Source organism: Oratosquilla oratoria, chromosome 1 (assembly GCF_046742065.1).
Source record: "Oratosquilla oratoria isolate Oo_2021 chromosome 1, ASM4674206v1, whole genome shotgun sequence".
Lineage (NCBI taxonomy): Eukaryota > Metazoa > Arthropoda > Malacostraca > Stomatopoda > Squillidae > Oratosquilla > Oratosquilla oratoria.
In genome coordinates, this window is record NC_134777.1 from 96,827,059 (window position 1) to 96,848,064 (window position 21,006).

The 21,006-nt window shown below is 42.0% G+C and overlaps 1 protein-coding gene across 15 annotated transcripts in view; it reads right to left on the reverse strand.

Moving 5' to 3' along the window:
• The window catches only part of LOC143024182 (la-related protein 1B-like), a 290,930-nt gene that overhangs the window by 19,248 nt on the left and 250,676 nt on the right, over positions 1–21,006 (reverse strand). For 13 of the 15 annotated variants that reach the window (XM_076183030.1, XM_076183032.1, XM_076183029.1 and 10 more), the window contains 6 exons: positions 20,752–20,832; positions 14,616–14,865; positions 9,352–9,641; positions 6,589–6,731; positions 3,592–3,781; positions 596–991 (listed from right to left, as the gene is read on the reverse strand). In XM_076183030.1, coding sequence (XP_076039145.1) covers positions 596–991; positions 3,592–3,781; positions 6,589–6,731; positions 9,352–9,641; positions 14,616–14,865; positions 20,752–20,832 — 1,350 coding nt within the window. The remainder of the gene's footprint in view (positions 1–595; positions 992–3,591; positions 3,782–6,588; positions 6,732–9,351; positions 9,642–14,615; positions 14,866–20,751; positions 20,833–21,006) is intronic. The other 2 variants (XM_076183031.1, XM_076183033.1) reach the window with 2 other exon arrangements.

Consider the following 21,006-nt stretch of genomic DNA (forward strand, 5'->3'; position numbering starts at 1 on the left):
GAATACACAAGATATGCAAAAACTGATTAATACAATTATAATCAATCTGTCAACTGTTGCCTCATGCTTTCCTGACTGGAAACCTACAGCCCCAGAGCAAGTGTCATTGGTCCCCATGCCTTACCATAGGCTCTGGGAAGTAACCTGGGACTCGTGTTTGTACTGTATTAATGTGGGACTGTTTCCATGTCTGGCTGAGACCAGGTGAAGAAGGGGATCAATTGCCAGTTGTCAGCTCTACTGCTAGTAAAGACTGGTACAGTCCCACACTAATACAACAGTCCATTTCTTCTCAAAAAGAGGAACCAATGACCATTGCCAGCTATTCTGGACCTCCAGGTTTGCAATCATTGAGATTCAAGATATTCATAATCACTGTTGAACATATTAATTCCCTCCTCCATTTGCACTTAAAATCTCGTGAACTGGGAATGTGCACCTCCAATATCATCAATGTAATGTACATGTTTACTTCAAATTCTTTGTACATGTTTACTTCAAATTCTTTGTACATGTTTACTTCAAATTCTTTCAATGTTAAGTAAATGTGATGATATCCCCAATATTTATACTATGTCTTGTGCCAAATACTTACTTGTTTCCACTCTTCTTCAGGCATCTGCTTTTGAATCTGGCTCACAATTTGTTTTGCAACTGCTTCATTCACTTCTTCCTTTTTCTTGTCTTCCATCTTGGGAACTACAATTGCAGGGGTGAACTCTGGGACCTCTGGGTTCATTGGAATCCCATTTGCCACTGGCTGGTTATGGGTTTCTGGATTCGTGTTGGGGGGTACACCAGCTGGGTTGAGGGGAGGAGTGGGAGGTGTCGGTGGTATAGTTGGGGTGGGATGTGAAGGTGTTATAGTAGGTGTGGGAGTTATGCTAGGATGTGTTCCTATAGTGGGAGGTATGTGGGGAATGAAAGACTGAAGGGCTCCACTTGCTTCATCCACCAAGGGCCATTTCTCAGGATCATGTTTGGTTCGAAGCTGTAACAGAAAGAGCAATGAGCACCTTTATTTTCAGGAGTAATCACCACTAATGTATAAATTCATACATACCAAAAGCCCTTTCCTCCATATGCCTGTTCCATCTTTTCAGGGGAAGGGCCACAACAGAGCAGGCACCCACACCGTTATTCCCTTTTACCTAAGCAGTGTGGCAAGCAACTGAGACAGAACAGTATGAGCATAGTTCCTACCCTGTATTCTTCAACTTGGTAAACAAACACACACCAGATACTAAGGACAACTATCAACCCTGTTTGACTGATTCTGTGGGAAGTTTTCTATAGTAATGCAGCATCTAAACACTGGGCTACATTACCTCAAACAACCCCAACACATGCTCTATGCAGAGTGAGTTAGAAAGTTAACAGCACTCTTCTACCATTTACTCTCCAGTACTCTGCACATACCACCTCTCCTTGCTTAAGTAGACTTAATAGCTACTATAATTGCATCAAAGACCCTTTCCCCTTTTAAGGGTATAAAGAAAACAAGGCAGTAGAGTAATTGTGCCCATGAGACTGTATAGAGAGATCAGCCTTAACCTGTTTGGGATGAAGTGTTAAGAAGTATTGATAGGGTGAAATGTAGAGAGGAGGCAGAGAGCAAGAATGGAGAGAGCTGGCAGTCGATCAACGAATGGTTGGAGATTTGGGCATATGGAAAGAATGAACAAAGAAAGATTAGCAATGGAAAGTGTAAAAGGCTGAGGTGGATGGAGTGAACTTTAGTTGTATATATATAGTGAAAATTTGAAAATTTATGACAAAAATTTTGAGACATGATGTGGAGATGCACGATAATTTGAAACACCAGCAGTAGGTGGCAGACTGTTCGCCATACGTAAAAGTGAAAGCGATAAAAATCTTAATTGAAAAGCTCCCAAAAACAAGAATAAAAAAGACTTCCCCCCAAAAAAAATTTAGCATTGTTTTTAATCATATAAAAAAGGGAAAAATCTTAGTTATTTTCATTTCATTTGTATTAATGTGTGTGCTTATAATGTTTAACCGAGTGTTTAAAATTACCCACTGTATGTGTGTGTGCACTATACACCTGCTCTCATTACCCTCTCTGCAAACAACACAACATACACTCTATAAAGGATTTGTGGGAAAACCCAGTTTCGGCTGTGGCATTCCTTGGGGAGACGGGACTGCTCGGACAGTCTAGGGAACGACAAGAACAACAACCCTCTCTTCCTCCTTCCTCCTCCTGGCTCACACCTCCATTCGCTATCACCTGTCTCCGTGGTATATGATAAATAACATTTATCACTGTTATTTATTATTCTATCATTGTGTGTGTTACTGCTCATGTATCTATACATTGTGGTTGTTTTGTGTAACTTGGGAAGTTTGGTTTGGGGTAATTTTGTATTGCTGGAACGGATTAATTCTATTTCCATTAATTTATGGCTACCCCCCCCCCCCCGTGTAAGGGGGAAAAAGCCTTTGGTATATGTATGATGTATTAATCTAAATGGGAATAATTGTTTTGAGATACAATTTTTTTGACACAAGGCAGCGGTCACTGAATTAATTAATTTCGTATCTCAAGGTATCACTGTATATGCATACTGACATCCTTACAGGTACTTGTAATCCCATAAATAAAATTTTGCCAACATTTACTTTCAGCTTCCTCTTCTCAAATACCCTCACAAACTTTACATTTAACTGCTTCAGTCACATTCATGAACTACTACTAAGAGAAAAAGGATTGTGGTACTCCCCAAGACAGTCGTAGCTCCTCTTGGGGATCGGTACCACCTGCATAGAGCCGGTGGCCAGGGCTGGTTGCCACCGCTTGGCCCCCAACTCTTGGGGTTCGGGGGTGGTCCCACGACGTAGACGCTGCCACCACAAACACATCACACCCGCTACACTACATAGCAGAACACCCACACACACCAAGAAACATTAAAACAACACCCAAAGACCTGTATCACACACAGATACTCTCTTCTCTTCCTCCACAACCACCAAATACCAGCCTCCGGAAACATATTCATAATCATATCACTCACCGCTCCATTAACACACTGCTGCATGCCAGACCCCCTGCTATCCACCCTTCTGAATCCTCTCTCCCACGAAAGGACAAGAGTCCACCTGGCCAGACTGCGGTGCAGCCACCACCCACTAAGCTACCAAAGAGGCTGGATGACTGCATTGTGAACAGCTGCCCAGGATGTAACACTTCACCCCATACCATACAACACATAATGGAAGACTGCATTATACACACTCATGCACGCAAACAACACCACATACACACTATAAAGGATTTGTGGGAAAACCCAGTTTCAGCTATGGCATTCCTTGGGGAGACGGGACTGTTCGGACAGACAGTCTAGGGAACAACAACAACAGCAACAACTACTAAGAGCCTTTGTGCTTTACTCCCTCACAACCCCAGATGTGGTAATATTACATTATCTTGAACCATCCCCATCTTCACCTCACACAACTTATGCTCTTCATTCTCTACAATCATACAAGCACTAAAACTAATGTCAAAACATAACTTTAAAATGATCAAACAATCCCATTCTGAGAAATCATAACATAATAACTCACCCAAACTTCATCTTTGACTTGCAGTAACTGTGATGTTTTACAAACTTCAATTATAAGTTTGACATCTTGTGTAAGCTGCTTCATTCGGTTGAACGATGCTATAAGTGAAACTGGAATATACCCATCTTTGGACATTTTACGTCTCATGAAAATATCATTGGCCAAATTGTCATCACTGAAGTAATACTCCCTGTAACAGAAGAGAAAACATTATTGTAGACAAGAAATTCATCTGAAAAATATAATTATCTGGACAACAATTACACTGTATGCATACTAAAAGTGGTCTAGGACAGTGTACAGGTAGTCGTCGACTTACGACCGAGTTCGGTTCCGACAGACAGGTCGTAAGTCGATCTGGACGCAAGTCGGTCTATATATATATACAGTATATATTACCCTTTATATAATATATATATATATATTGTATATTTAGCATACTGAAATAATCGTAGCATCTTTGAACTATGTTGTATAGTATTTTTAACCTTTTTATAGTTTCATCTAATTTTCTTTGGGAAACGTAGCCTAGGCCTAAGCATATTGAATAAAATCCTATCATCTTTGACCTATGTTATTTAATACTGTATTTGTTAACCTTTGTATTATTTTACCATCAGACTTTCTTTAGGAAACGTATGCATACTGAATAAAATCTTATCATCTTTGAGCTACGTTGTTTAGTATTCATTAACTTTTTATCATTTTCGTTAGGAAACGTAGCCTAGGCCTATGTTTGGTTACATTAAAATCATTGTAAAGCAATGTACTGTACCGAAAATATTGTTATCGACAACAGACTAGGCATAAACAAAGTTTACTGTTACATTTTATTAATCGCAAAACATAAAAATACAAAATGCTGTACCGAACATTTTGTCATCGACAACAGACTAGGCATAAAAAATACTGTTACATTTTATTAATTGCAAAACATAAAAATACAAAATGTAAGGCAAAATTAGGATTACTTTTATTTCAACAAAACACATTCTTTTCGTTTAAGTACTGTACCGAACATATTGTTATCGGCAACAAACTAGCCTAGGCATAAAAAGTTTGTTATATTTTAGTAATTGCAAAACATACAAAAATACAAAATGCAATGCAAAATTAGGAAACATTTTACTTCAAACAAACAAAATGAAAGAATATTTAGCTGGCTGGGATGCTGACGCTGCCGGCAGCCTGCCAAAACTATCGTACTCGCGTCTCGCAGCGTGCGGAGTAATGTACTGCACTGCCAGGCATAACATTGCAATTCTATTACTCTATTAAATGTTAGATATTATTGCACCATCTCGTGGTCATAAAGTCGATCAGTCGTAAGTCGACGACTACCTGTATATTTACCAGTTTCCACTCAATTGTCTCACCTCTTTCATATACATTTTTCAAGATCATGAATGCCCTAAAGATATTTTTAATCTATGCCTAAAGTCAAAGCCCATGTCATAGGAGGAAATGTGTTTGAATAGATTAGAGAATGGATCTGTGACAGAAAACAGTGGGACAACCATAAACGGTGTAAAACCCAAGTGGGTGAATGTTAGTGGTGGAGTTCCCTAGGGCTCAGTTTAGGATCCTTTATTGTTCATTATATACATACATACATTATATACATGTGATGCATGAGGTGGAATGGGCAGGGGGATGGGGGGTGAGGTAGTATGTGTGAGCAAAATTTGACGCAGCCCAAAGGGATTTCTCCCAGTCTTCTCCTTTTATTCATGGGGGGGACGGAGAGGGGGGGTCGCCGATTTAATGAAGCAGCCTTCCTGTGGATGTGCTGTGTCTTGTGACACTGCTTCTGACCCAGGGCAGTGGACAAGGTGCTAAGATAAGAGGGAGGGTGGAGGGGTGTATTCAGGGATGGAATGGGTGGGAATGATTTTATGCCTTTTCCTTTTTGGCTGCCTCCCTTGTAAGGGGTATAAAAGCCTTGGTATATGTATGTATGTATATACATAAACAATTTGGACAACAGGATTAGTAGTGATGTTAGTAAATTTGTGGATAGCATTAAAATAGGATGCCAAATTAGGTCAGGAGAAGATGCCTAGATACCCTAGGGAGATCTTAACAAATTTATCACATGGTCAGTGAAATGGCAAATGGACTTCAATATCTCAGAAAGCAGGTATACTTTGTATAACATCTTTTTTTTTAGAGAAAACTGAGTGCAAGAGACTTAGTTCTAGAGAGTCCTGAACTTAAATCCAGGAAATAGTGCATTAGCACCAGAAATAGAAGCTAACAGAGCATTTAGTTTCACTGCTAGGATTGTTACAAATAAAAGTGCTGTGATAGTTGCCAAGCTCTATCTGTGGTACAGTTTTGGTCTCCATCCTATTGAAGGGATATCAATTCACTAGAATCAGTGCAGAGAAGAATGACCAAAATGATAAACGGGCTCAAAAATTTACCTTACGAGGGCAGGCTTAGGTACCTTAATTTACACTCTGGAATGATGCAGAGTGATCTAATGGATCAAGGGCTTTAACAAAGCAATGTCATCATAAAGGCAACAGGGCAGGACTTCCAGTAATGGATTTAAATTGAACAAATTTAGATTTAAGAAAATAAGCTAGAACTGGTTTACCAATAGTGGCCAATGAATGGAACAGACTTAGTAACCATGTAGTAGTGAGCATTGAAAATATTAGATGTTTTAAGAAAAAGTTTGACAATCGTATGGATGGGGATGATGGGTGTAGGCCTTATGGTCTCTTGCAGTCCCCTCTATTCTTATGCCATATTGAAAGAATGATAGAATAGATATTAGCAACAAAAATTGTGAAAACCAGGTATGAATGGAGGGAACTTGAGGGGGGTAGACTATGAATGAGGTGGATAGAAGGGGTGGCACATCAACCTCTATTCAGGCTACCACCCACCCCCACACACCCATGCACTCACATTACGGCACTTTCCCCTTACAAAGGGGGTACCTAGGTTAATGCATATATCCCTAAATCATGAAGGCAAACCACTTACACTTGTTTCTTGATCTTGTCCTTCAAAGCTGCTTCATCTTGAGGCACAAAGTCTGGGAAAATGAATCCCACTGAAGGCATGAAGAACTGCATCAAACTTGGGTCTTGTAGCATGTACTCTGGCAACTGAAACACATAATCAACCTGACCTTACCTATTTGCACATCAACAGTATATATAGTTAAATCAAGAGTAAACTTGTGGGTAACCAACTTCAATGCCATGGCACATTATGAATTTCCATGCCACAGAAGCCAAAAGACTGAATGAAAATGTATGGCATCTGCCACAAAATCTGTGTCACTCATGAAAGGACTGATATTAATTTCTCTATAGGATAGGGAGGGAATGGTGGTTGCAGTGAGAAGTGTTAAGAAAATGACTGAGGAAAATGGAGGAGAAATAAGGAGAGGTAAGGTGAAGGCAGTTGTTGATGAGAGCAGGTAAAACACCTGGGTTGGATGGGTGTTATGCAGAATGTCTAAAGAAGTTAGTGATGGTGGACTGGCTGGAGTGCCGTTATAGTTCCAAGTTGAACAGCCAAAGCAATATAACACATCCCTGATGAAGTCCCACCTTTACCTGAAACCACTATCTCCATTTCTGATTCTAACATGAGCTCTTGTAAAAACTCTTGACTGCTCTTAACAGTTTTCCTTCTATCCAATATATCTGCAATACCTGTCACAGTGCCTTCTTGTCTACCCTGTCATAAGCCTTTTCCATATCCATAAAGCCCCCAAAAAACATCCTAACCTTTTACAGTTCCTCAACAATTACTCCCTTTTCTATTCAATCAAAACCCATAAGCCTTCCCAACTACACTTAACTGATCCCTCTGAAACTACTACACTCACACTTGCCCCCTTTTCCCTTGTAAAGTGTACATGGATGGGGAGGTGTGAGTGGTAAATGCAAGGGTAATGGGTTGTAGATTAGAGATGGTTAAAAAAAATGGAGAAAAGTGGGAGATAAGCCAGTTGTTGTTTGCTGACAACACTGCTTGTGGTAGGATCAGAGGAGGGATTGAGGGAGTTAGTGACAGAAGGTTGAAGATAAGTGGGTAAAAGTAAGAAGATATATTCAAGGGGAGAAAGTGGCAGCAGACTGAAAGTGAGTGTTATGTGAGAGAGACTGGAGGAAGTGGATAGTTTTAGATATTTGGGTGCGAATGTGGTGGGAAAGGGAGGAGAGGTGGAAGTAGAATATAGATTGAAAGAAGCCTTGGGGATTAAAAAGTGTAATGAGAAATAGAAATTTGGGAATGATGTTAAGAGGAGACTGTATGGAGTCACTGTACTCCACTCCCATTCACCACCAAGAGAGGAGAGGAGGAATTTGAATGTGTTTGAGATGAGGTACCTGAGAAGTATGGTAGTGGTTACTAGGCTGGATATAGTGAGAAATGAGGTGGTGAGGAGGAGAACGGGAGTTGGGAGATAGGGTTAATGAAAGAGTATTGGGATGGTTTGGACACATGGAAAGAACGAGTGAAGAAAGATTAGTAAAAGAGGTGCGGAAGGTAGAGATAGGAGTGAACATGATTGGGCGACCAAGGATGGGATGGATGGATGGATGGACGGATGGGGTAAAAGGGGCACTGGGAAAGAGGGGAATGTCTGTTGAGGAAGGCGGGAGAGGACAGATGATAGGGGTGAATGGAGAAGGGTTGTGTATGGATGGTGCTGTGATGCATGAGGGGGAGTGGGTGGGGGATGAGGGGTGAAGGAATATGTGTGAAAAAATAATTTGACGCAGCTTGAAGGGACTTCTCCCTGTCTTCTATTTTTCTACATGAGGGGATGGAGAGGGGGGGGGGGTCGCTGATTTAATGAAGCGGCCTTACTGTGGATGTACTGTGTCTTGTGACACTGCTTCTGACCCAGGGCATTGGGCGAGGTGCAGGGATGACCCATCATCCAAGAGGAGTCAAGATAAGAGGAAAGGAGGGAGGGAGGGGGTTGGACGGGAGTGGAATGTGTGGGGATGGAACGGGTGGGAGTGGATTTTATGCCTTTGTTTTTTTGCTAGCCAAAGTCAAAGGCATAAATTCACTCCCATCCATTTCATCCCCACATACTCCACTCCCATTCACCACCCTTCCCTCTCTCTTTCCTTGACTCCTGGATGATGGGTCATCCCTGAATCTTGCCCACTAGCCTGGGTTATAGGCAATGCAGCAAGACAAAGCACAACCACAGCAAGGCCGCTTCATTTAATCAGTGACCTCCCTCTCTATCCCCTCATGCAGAAAAAGAAGACAAGAAAGAAATTCCTTCAGACTGTCAGAATATCATTCACACATGCTCCCTAACCCTCCCCCATCCTCCACCCACTCCCTTCCATGCATTACAGCATCATGCATACACAACCATTCTACACTCACTCCTTTCCTAAACAGACATTCCCCTCTTTCCCAACACCCTTTTTACCCCATCTATCCATCTCATCCTCAGTCACCCCCTTATGCTCACTCCATCCACCTTTGCCTTCCACACTTCTTTTACTAATATTCTTTTACTCATTCTTTCCATGTGTCCAAACCATCCCAATACTCTTTCATCAACCCTCTCTCCCAACTTCTTTTCTATCCTCATTCTCCTCCTCACCTCATTTCTCACTCTCTCCAGCCTAGTAAACCCTACCATACTTCTCGGGGGTTTCATCTCAAACACATTTAAACTCTTTAATTTTCACTGGGAGATAATGTCAAAACACATGAAACATTCAAACAACATAGCTTTTACATTTTGTTTCCACTAACCTCAGAGTATTCGGTAAACCCTTCATATGGCTCTGTAGATGCACTTCTTGATGCTCCTAAACCACCACTACTACCAATTATGCCACCTCCTCTACCAATTCCTCTTCCTCGGCCTCTTCCTCTCATTGCACCTCCTCGTCCTCTTCCACGTGGGAATCCTCCAACAACGCGTGCTTCTGCCCGCCAGTTGTTTGTCTCAGATCCCTGCCCATTGGGATCCCTCCCTCGAAATCCTGTCTTTTCTCGCTTGGGTGCCGGTATGTCCAACCGCTTCCAGTTCTGCTTCTTGGCTGTGGGGGAAGGAAATAATCAGATTTATCCTCAAGAGCTTTGATATTTGAATAAAACACACATGGCTTTTGAATCAGCTATGCAATCTATGAAAAATGTAAACACAGAGCATCCTAGTAGAAAATCCACAAGATAAAGGATACAAAGTTAACATAGTCTGTTAACCAAACTGCAGCTGCTGGTCTCTCTTGTAAAAGGGACCAACAATAGATAGCTACAGGTGGTGGTCTAGTAAGATGGTCTTTAAAGATCATGTTTTACCTCTCATGTGATTTCTCAACAGGGCCTTAGATTTCTCATTATCAGCTTCACACACCGGGAGCTGTCTGACAACCAAAAAATACTTCACTCCTATCACTACAAGCCAAGAACAGGAATGTCCACCTTACAGTGCACACAATATTTAATCATCTCATCACAGACAGCTCTATGGGAGGGTTTGAGGACTGTTGCCAGCCAATAGGGGGCAGCATGTTTGAATGCAGTAAAAGCCTAGGCAACAGTTATGATCATCTGCAGGACATACATAGCCCAAGTCTATTTGGCAAAATCCCAGAGCTTACAGAAAAGCAGGTATATTTGTCTGTATGGTATTAAGGCAAATTAGTGCAAAATTCTGTTTAATGTCATCTTCATCTGTGCACTTGGTCCCTCCAACTGATCTCTCCCACTGTCTGTGTTGTATCAATATGGGATCATTCCTTGGCTTAGAGGTATAAGAAAAGGTAAGCTGACATGAGTTGCCTGTCCTTCTTATGTGAAAAGGTGGAGGGAAGTAGTCAGCTCCCCTTGGAAGAAAATATGGAGGAAATAGATAGTTAAAAGAGACCCGGCCCTAGTCAGAGATCCCTTGTGGTTATACCTCGTAATAGAAGTGAGGATGACGATAGGTTGAGAAGGCAGGTAGTAAGGAGATTATTCTCTAACATGCCCTCCATTTCCAGGTACCCATTATTGGTCCAAGTAAGATATGGATCAATCCATATATCAAAGGCTCTTTCCCTCTTAAAAGGGAGGTAGCCATGTCAAAAAGCTTGTACACACTCCTGCCCATTCCACTTCCATCCACCACCTTTCCTCTCATCTTGCCCATTCCTCTGGGTCAGAAGCAATGCAGCAAGACTGAGACTAAACACAGCAAGGCTGCTTTATTCAACAGGAGACACCTCTCTTCGTCCCCTCATGCAGAAATAAAAGATGGGGAGAAATCCCTTTGGATTGTGTCAAAATATCATTCACATATTACTACTCCCTAACCCTCCAGCCCCTCCTTTGTTTAACAGTATCACCTATACACAACCAATCTCCACACACCCTTATTTCCTGCCTTCTCCCCTCCTTGCTCAGCAGACACTTCCATCTTGCTCAACACACTTTTCACCCCTTCCATCCAATCTCATCCTTGGTCATCCTGTCAAGTTCATTCCCTGCACCTGTCTTCCACACATCTTTTACTAATCTTTCTTCACTCATTCTTTCCATTTGTCCAAACCATCTCAATACTCTTTCATTAACCCTATCTGCCATCTCATTTTCCACCCCTACTCTCCTCATTTCTCACACTATCTAACCTTGTAAACACATTTAAACTTTTTCTCTCTACCTCATACTGTGCTGTTAACACAATTACCCCTTTATATAATCTATTCTTTGCATCCATTCCCAAATGCCCATTTCTCATGACATTTTTATTCCCCTAAGGTATTCACTTCTGTCCAGCTAAAATTAAACTCCACCTCCACTCATCCCTTTTCTATCGCATGCAACACCAAATACATGCCATCCACTTCCTTCAGTCTCTCTCTTTTAAGTCTTACTTCCAACTCGATGCCATCCTCTCCCCGTGTACATCTCATCACCTTACTTTTACCCACAATTACCTTAAACATCCTCCTGTCAAATACCTTCCCCAATTATCTCAAGTCCCCTGCCCATTAACCTCACATTTACCTTCAGCAACCACCCCATCCATGTCTACATTGAACAGACATAACACAACACATCCCTGACAAAATCCCATCTTTACCTCAAACCACTTGCTATCTCTATTTCCAATTCTAACACAGGCTCTACTACTCTCCTAAAAACTCTTGACTGCCCTGGACAGCTTTCCCCTGATCCTATATATCTGCAAAAGTTCCCCCAGTGCCTTCCTGTCTATCTTGAAATAATCTTTTTTCAAATCCATAAAGGTCCAAAAAACATCCTTACCTTTTGCTAAGCTTCCTAATACAAAAACCTGATCCATGCAACCTCTACTGTCCATTTCCTAATCCTCTCAATTAAAACCCTTCCATAAACCTTCCCAACTACACTCAACAATCTGACATACATATACCAAGGGCTTACGCCCTTACAGGGGATATAACCAGTCAAAAGGTACAACTCCACTCCCACCCATTTCATCCCCACCCCTCGTCCTGGATGATGGGACATCCCTGCATCTTGCCCATCACCCTGGGTCAGAAGCAATGCAACAAGGCCAATTTATTTAATTGGCGACCCCCTCTCTCTGCCCGTTCATGCAGTACCATTGAAGATTGGGAAAAATCCCTATGAGCTGCATCAAAATATCATTCACACATAACTACTCCCTAACACCCCCCACCCAATCCCCCACCACTCATTCACTCAACAAACTAATCCCTCTTAAGGGGACCCCCCACCCCCAGATTTAAGAAATATTCGAGAGAAAAAAAAAAAAAAAAAAAAAAAAAATTATTGCATAAATACATAGTAGGGATCTTGCTCTAGATGCTGGTAAAGTGTTTTTATCGTACCGCCATTTTTAAAGGGTTTAAAGGGCCTACCCTCCCTCCCCCCGGCAGCCACATGCTGCGCACAACCATTGTTTACCTACGTTTTGACCATATTTTACTCATAAAGTTTTCTCTTACGTCCGGCATGCACGTGAGTATGTGGTGTGAGGAAGTTCAGCCTGCACGACTGGCAGTGGCCTGAGCCTTACAAAGTAAAGGACATGTACACGCTAGCTTGCCGCGTTCACTAATTTGCCGTGTGAAATTTGCATCTATTTTTCAGTGAAGAGATATTTGAAGATATTAGCCATGCCTAAGCTATCCAAACAAAAGGCACACTTGCAGAAGATAAGAACGTCTACATTAGCAACTCAAGGGGAGAAAGAAAGAACCCCAGCACCAACTTTGTTATCACCACCTCCGCCACCACCACTAGTACTCCCTCCAGCAGCTCTCTCCCTGCCATCTACATCCACATCCTCAGCACCTGATCCTCTGTCCTCTACACCTATATCAGACACGTTGTCTCTACGCAAACAACTGTTTGCTAACAAGTGGCTACAAGGATGCCTCCTTGTTGCAACACCTTGGGTTTAGAGTCTCAAACCTCACAGTGATGTCCCTGATGCAGCAAGAGCCTGTTCCAACACCAGAAAGGAAACCCAAGAAAAGAAAGAGAGCTGTATCCCAGCAATTAGACTATCTTGCTGGGTTATTCTAGACCAAGAACTCAAACTTTGCTACAAAGAGTGAGACCCTCACTTTGAGTGAATAATATCCTACACTGTAGGAGGGTACAAAGTGCCTGAGTTACTTGAAAGATGCAAAATCATCATGAAAATACAATGGAACCTGTTTTCAATGGGTCTTAGGAGATCCAATGTAAAATTTAGTCAAAATAAGGAAAAAAAACTAACACTCGTTTCTGAAAAATGTAAGTTTTTGATACAAAGTCTATCTCCTCCCTCAATTTTCAACCGATTTTTGCATATGAGGTCTCTATTAATAGCTAGATAAATGACAAAAAATTAATTTTTTTTTGCATATATTAAATAGAATTTTTTTAATAACGTGTCAAAGTCAAAATTTTGCGCTTTTTCGAGAAAAAAAAATTCCTCGGCGTTAAACAAAGATATTAAAAAAAACTTTCTATTTTGTTTTTTATATATGTAGAAGATTATTTTGTTGTAAAATGGAAGACATAAAATAAAAATTGTAAGAGGAGATAGGATTTGAAATAAAAAACTACTGGTCAGATCTGAATAAAACTCAAGCTGTGTAGGTTTCCTCAGACCTAGACACCACACAGAAAAAACCAGCAAGATCCTTCAAAAAAAAAAAAAAAATTGGGTGGGGGGTCCCCTTAAACTACTAATCACATTTGTACCCTTTCCTTTGTAAAGCTGAACTATACAGGCACTCCTCTAGTCCTCCATCACTCTACCCTCCCTTAGACACATATTAAACAACCTCACCAGCCAGTCCACTATTACTTCTTCAGACACTGCATAACACCCATTTAACCCAAAAATTGACAATAAATGATAAACATACTATCTACCTGCATCTGTGAAAAGTCTATAGCAATACAGCAGACAAAGCTACATTATTTCAAATGACTCAAACCAATGCTATATGCTGAATCAAAATTAAAACACCCACTGCCATCCATCACCCTTGCCTCCCTCTCATCTTAGCTCCTCATGGATGAGAGGTCATCCTTGTTTCCTGCCCATTGCCCTGGGAGTCAGAAGAAGATACAGCACATCCACACCAAGGCTGCTGATTCACTATATCAGTTATCTATCCCCCCCCCCTCCTAATTGTCCTTTCATGTGAAAAATAGGAGACACGGTGAAGTTGTTTTGGGCTGCATCAGAATATCCACACACAACCACCCACTACTCCCACCCTGCCCACATCCCTTACTTGCATATTTGTCTACTTACTTATTTATTCCTTTATGCAAGGAACAAATAAGTAAACACACAAAGGTCCAAAAAATGATAGAGGGCAAACTCCATCTATAAAATTTGGCCACAGAAATAAGGGTTATGCTTAGTACCAGTTTGCAAGAAAATGATTGACACCCATGTTTAGATTATTGAAAAAAGTGTGTATGTGTGTGTGATACTTAAAAACATCATTTTGCACTCATCAATTCTGCATGTCAATCCACCTGGAAAGAAAATAATCAGACCCTACGATACTTGCCTTTATTTTTCTTATTCTTGGAAGACTTTGTGGTGGCTATATTATTGTTATTGTTGTTGTTGTTATTGGTCTGCTGTTGCTGAGACTTTGATTGGGTGGATGCCATGCGGTTTTCTTTGAGAGAGTCATCATCATGGGAGCCTGAGCCAGAGTCGTCTCCCTTCTCCTTATCTTCGTCATCCTCCATGTTCTCCACATTATTGTTTTTCAGAGTCTTCTCCTCACTTTTTCTCCATTTCTCCCTCTGAGCCTAGTTGAAAGAGAAAAAGTCAGTGTTCTGAGTTAATACACACAGTTGTAGTAATACTAATTATTGTTATTCGCTTAAAAATTTAAAGGTAACTTTCTCCATGCAAACCCATCTTTTCAACAACTATAAAAAAAATCAAAGATGGTATTCACTCCGTTCCTTTTTCTAGACGACTCCTTCACTACACTCATGCCCTTTACAAACTTGTGTTCTGATTACTACAAGACAATCTTATTCTGGAGAGATGGTGTCACTATGGCAAGACTGTCAATCCCAACACCCAGTCATACCATTCACACATTGTATTCCCACTAACTCTAAAGCTTTTGTTCAGCTTTGGTGATGTCACCATTATGAGGATAGTGGTTCATCATCCAGTAATACCATTATTGGTAGAATTATCGCAAAAAGGTTCCCTCACCCTAACATATTTTGTTTCTTTTCAACTGCTAGGAAAATAAAGGTTAAGTCGATGAATAAAAATAATATCAGGAATGAGGAAGTGAGGAGGAGAACAGGGGTGGAAAGGGAGCTGGGAGATAGGGTTGATGAAAGAGTATTAGGATGGTTTGGACACATGGAAAGAATGAGTGAAGAAAGACTAGTAAAGGAGGTATGGAAGGCAGATGTGGAGGGAGTGAACATGAGGGGACGTCCTAGGATGAGATGGATGGATGGGGTGAAGGGGGCTTTGGGGAAGAGGGGAATGTCTGTTGAGGAAGGAAGGGAGAGGACAGAAGACAGGGGTGAATGGAGAATGGTTGTATATGGAAAATGTTGTGATGCATGAGGTGGATTGGACGGGGGAATGGGGATGAGGTAGTGTGTGTGAGCAAAAATTTTTGACACAGCCCGAAGGGATTTCTCCCCGTCCTCTCCTTTATATGGGGGGACGGGGAGGGGGGTCGCCGATTTAATTAAGCGGCCTTGCTGTGGATGTGCTGTGTCCTGCGACACTGCTTCTGACCCAGGGCAGTGGACAGGGTGCAGGGATGACCCGTCATCTAGGAGGTGCTAAGATGGGAGGGAGGGTGGAGGGGTGTGGAGTGTTTTCGGGGATGAAATGGGTGGGAATGTTTTTGTGCCTTGTCCTTTTTGGCTACCCCCTGGTAAGGGGGAAAAAAGCCTTGGTATATGTATGTATGTATGTATGCATGTAACAATAGAAATCCGTTCCTTTTTTAGCAAAAAAACAAATCAAAATACAAAGTAATTCACCATTCTGGAGGAAACTATAATTGATTGAATAACTGAAAAAACCTGCAAATAGCAGGGTTTGTTACCTGTACTTCTCAGGTAACACCACATCCAAAATTCTTCCAATCCTCAATTTAAACAACAATACAGTCCATCAAACTATCCTCCTGGTCCATATATACTTTTGCTTATCTTCTTTCACCTCTCTGCTATCATTCCTCTGATGGACCAATAATGGATACCTATGTAGCAGTCTGGGGTATTGGCTGCTTGTTATTGTGGCAAAGTAGCATGCAGTCGATACTTTAGGGTCTATATGGGGCATCCCTACGGACCAGAGCCATACATCATTTTGTCTATGATAGAAGAAATTCTGTTCATAGAGAAATGATGACACTTTTATACTACGACTGTCCCTCCGTTATGCTGTCCTGTACCATTTCTCTGAGTATTCTCTTTCTGTGATGGGGGAATTCCCTGTGGTGGGGGAAAAGAATACTGCCACCAAGTTTCCCACTTGGATCGTAAGAGGCGAGAAGAAAGGGACGGGGAGAGGGACTAGGCATCCTTCTCCCTGTAGCCCCACGGGGCATATTCCTAAAAAGAAAAGTGAAGGCATAAGGGGTGCTGGAGGGCCTCGGGCCAGCACCCTAAGGTTTGTGTCTTTTAATGTGCGTGGATGTGGTACAGATGAGAGTAAAAGGGAAGAGATAGGTAGTAAGTTTGTGAGAAGAAAGATGGATGTGTTGGCTTTGAGTGAAACTAAGTTGAAAGGGAAGGGTGAGTGTAAGTTTGGGAGTGTAAGTGGGAGGTTATCAGGAGTGAAGAGAGGGCGAGGGAGGGAAGGGGTGGCTATTCTAGTAAGTGAGGAGATAGGTAAACAGGTAGTGGAGTGGAAGGAGGTTTCCTCAAGGATAATGTGGATGAAGGTGAAACTGGGAAAGGAGATGTGGGTCTTTGTAAGTGCATATGGGCCTGGCAGTGAGAAGAGCGTAGAAGAAAGGGAGGCCTTTTGGATAGATTTAAATGAGTGCATAGAGGGTTTAGGAAGAAATGTCAATGTAATAGTACTGGGAGACCTTAATGCTAGGGTGGGAAATGGTCCAATCGATGGAGTGGTTGGGAAGTGTGGAGTTCCAGGAAAGAATTGTAGTGGAGAGTTGATGGTGGAAATGTGTCTAGAAAGAGAGTTGATGATAGCAAATACAGTGTTTCGGAAGAAAGTCAAGCATAAGTACACATGGGAGAGGGTGGTGGAGGGAAGGGTGGTAGATAGAGCTCTAATGGATTATGTAGTGGTAAATAGGATTATGATAGGAAGAGTTAAGGATGTACATGTGCTAAGGGGAGAGGGTGGGGGAATATCAGATCATTTTTTGGTGGAAGGTAAGCCGAGAGTGGAGGATAGATGGAGAAAGAGGAAAGGGACAAAAGGTAGGGAGGTTCTTAGAGTGAACTCCTTGAATGAAAAGGAGAAGGAGTACGAAAAGAAGCTGAAGGAGGAGTGGGAGGGAGTAAAGGATAGAGCAGAGATGGGTGTGGAGGAGGAATGGGGATGGTTCAAGGAGGGAGTCTTAAAGTGTGCAAGGATGGTGTGTGGAACAAGAAGGACAGGGGGAAATAGAAGAAAGGGTAGTGAATGGTGGGATGAGGAAACAAAGAAGGTTGTAGAAGAGAAGAAGCGAGCATTCACAGATTGGTTACAAAAGAGGACGGGGGAGTCATATGAGACGTACAAAGAAAAGAAAAGAGAAGTAAAGCAAAAGGTAAAGGAGGCAAAGAGGAGAGCAGATGTGAAATGGGGTAGGAGTATGACAGAAAATTTTGAAAGTAATAAAAAGATGTTCTGGAAAGAAATTAAGAGAGGAAGAGGAGGCGAATCAAGTAGGGAAGAAATGGTAAAAGGTACAGATGGAGAGATGATAATGGAAGAGATGGCAGTAAGGGGAAGATGGGCAGAATATTTTAGGGAGTTGCTAAATGTGAAGGAGGATAGGGAAGGAAAGATAGCTGCAGTGGGAAATGCGAAGAAAATGAGAGTGATGAATGAGGAGAATGGAGGAGAAATAAGGAAGGATGAGGTGAAGGCAGTTGTAAAGATGATGAAAGCAGGTAAGGCACCTGGACTGGATGGATGCCATGCAGAATGTCTGAAAAAGGGAGGTTCAGTGATGGTGGACTGGTTGGTGAGGTTATTTAATGTTTGCTGGAGAGAGGGTAGAGTACCGGAGGACTGGAGAAGTGCCTGTATAGTTCCTCTTTACAAGGGAAAAGGGGACAAGTGTGAATGTAGTAGTTTCAGAGGGATTAGCCTGTTAAGTGTAGTAGGGAAGGCTTATGGGAGGATCTTAATTGAGAGGATTAGGAGAGGAACAGAGGGAGTAATTGGTGAGGAACAGTGTGGATTTAGGACAGGTAGAGGTTGTGTAGATCAGATCTTTGTGGTAAGACAGATATGTGAGAAAGCTATAGGAAAGGGGAAGGATGTTTTTTTGGGCTTTTATGGATCTGGAAAAGGCTTATGATAGGGTAGACAGAAAGGCACTGTGGGAGGTTATGCAGATTTATGGGATAGTTTTTATGAGAGTAGTAGAGCTTGTGTCAGGATTAGAAATGGAGAGAGTGAGTGGTTTGAAGTAAAGGTGGGACTTCGTCAAGGATGCGTTATGTCGCCCTGGCTGTTCAACTTATACATGGATGGGGTGGTGCGAGAGGTGAATGCTAGGGTAGTGGGTCAGGGATTGGAGATGGTTAAAGAAAATGGAGAAAAGTGGGAGGTGAGCCAGCTGTTGTTTGCGGACGACACTGCGCTTGTGGCAGGGTCAGAGGAGGGATTGAGGAAGCTGGTGGCAGAGTTTGGGAGAGTATGTGATAGAAGAAAGCTAAAGATAAATGTGGGTAAAAGTAAGGTGATGAGATGTACAAGGGGTGAAAGTGGCAGTAGACTGGAAGTGAACAATAAGGGAGAGCGACTGGAGAAAGTGGATAGTTTTAGATACTTGGGTGCAAGTGTAGCAGGAAAAGGTGGAGTGAAGGTGGAGGTAGAATGTAGATTGAGAGAAGCGAGTAAATGCCTTGGTGGTTTAAAGAGTGTAATGAGGAATAGACATTTGGGAATGGATGCGAAGAGGAGACTGTATGAAGGAGTGATTGTGCCAACAGCACTGTATGGGGCAGAAACGTGGAACATAAGAGAAGAAGAGAGAAGGAGTTTGAATGTGTTTGAGATGAGGTGTCTGAGAAGTATGGTGGGGGTTACTAGGCTGGATAGAGTGAGAAGTGAGGAGGAGAACAGGGGTGAAAAAGGATTTGGGAGATAGGGTTGATGAAAGAATATTAGGATGGTTTGGACACATGGAAAGAATGAGTGAAGAAAGACTAGTAAAAGAGGTATGGAAGGCAGATGTGGAGGGAGTGAACATGAGGGGACGTCCTAGGATGAGGTGGATGGATGGGGTGAAGGGGGCTTTGGGGAAGAGGGGAATGTCTGTTGAGGAAGGAAGGGAGAGGACGGAAGACAGAGGTGAGTGGAGAATGGTTGTATATGGATGATGTTGTGACTGCATGAGGAGGAATGGGCGGGGGGGTGGGGAAGTATGTGTGAGTAAATTTTGACGCAGCCCGAAGGGATTTCTCCCCGTCCTCGCCTTATATGCAAAGGGGGACGGAGAGGGGGGGTCGCCGATTAAATGAAGAGGCCTTGCTGTGGATGTACTGTGTCTTGTGACACTGCTTCTGACCCAGGGCGGTGGGCAGGGTGCAGGGATGACCCGTCATCCAGGAGGTGCTCAGATGAGAGGGAGGGCGGGAGGAGTGTGGAGTGTATTTAGGGATGAAATGGGTGGGAGTGTTTTTATGCCTTTCCCTTTTAGGCTACCTCCCTTGGAAGGGGGAAAAAGCCTTGGTATATGTATGTATGTATGTAGCAGTCCTGCAGGATCTGTCCCTATCCGCTTCAGCTGTATTGTTTACACATGGAGACCTATTTTATATCAGAATTCCCATTTTTACACAATTCTTGCAAAACCTTCCCAACCACAACTACCTTTGTTTCCCTTTATTGACCAAACTCTTATTCTTGTTTTCTACCTATTCTCCCCTCTTACCTACACTCTAATACCAAAAATGCATTTTCTCATTGTGTGCAGAAGGTATCTCTGCCCACCCTTTCCTTTTCAATCCACATTTATGCAACTCCTTAGCAACTCAAAAGTTATTTGTGCTGCTTCTACAACTGTCACATGCTTTATCATAAAGCTATATTTTACCACATCACTTCCAGTTCTTTCATTCCAATTCAACTTTCTTTCTTTTCCCCTTCAGTCCTTGATATTTATCTTTACAGATCCATCCTTCCTTATGCCAAGAGAAGGTGGATCCCTTCCCACCCTACTTAATGCATTCAATATAAACTCACACATAAAAGCTGGAGAATATTTGCACTGAGGAAGAGCAAACTTGTGATAAGAAACAGAGTACTGGTATGTCCTGAATTACAACTCTGGCTAAATGTAAAGTGATATGAAAACAGAAAACAGATCAACCACTCAGGTTAATGATCATTTATACAAGTTGGACTCCCTGTGACCTCAAAAATTAGTCTGAGTAAAGAGGCTTGCTTTGTTAAAAAAAATCATACAGGAGTACTACATACAGGTGAAAAAAAAAAATACATATATATATATATACCTGATTAATTTGTAATGCCTCCTGTGCCTGCTGAACTTCCACCAAGGTTGGCCAATCAGCAACATCACTGAAATCACTGGCCTGAAACACAAATGTCAGCCTGTCACACATGCATCTCTTCCACGCGAATCAGTCTCATTGGTAAGCTTGGTTAGTTATTACCTGAGAATATTATTCAGTAGGTACTATGAAAAAGGGTGAAAACAGAACTATCAAACTTCCATAACAACTATGCTAACCTTTCATATCAAAATA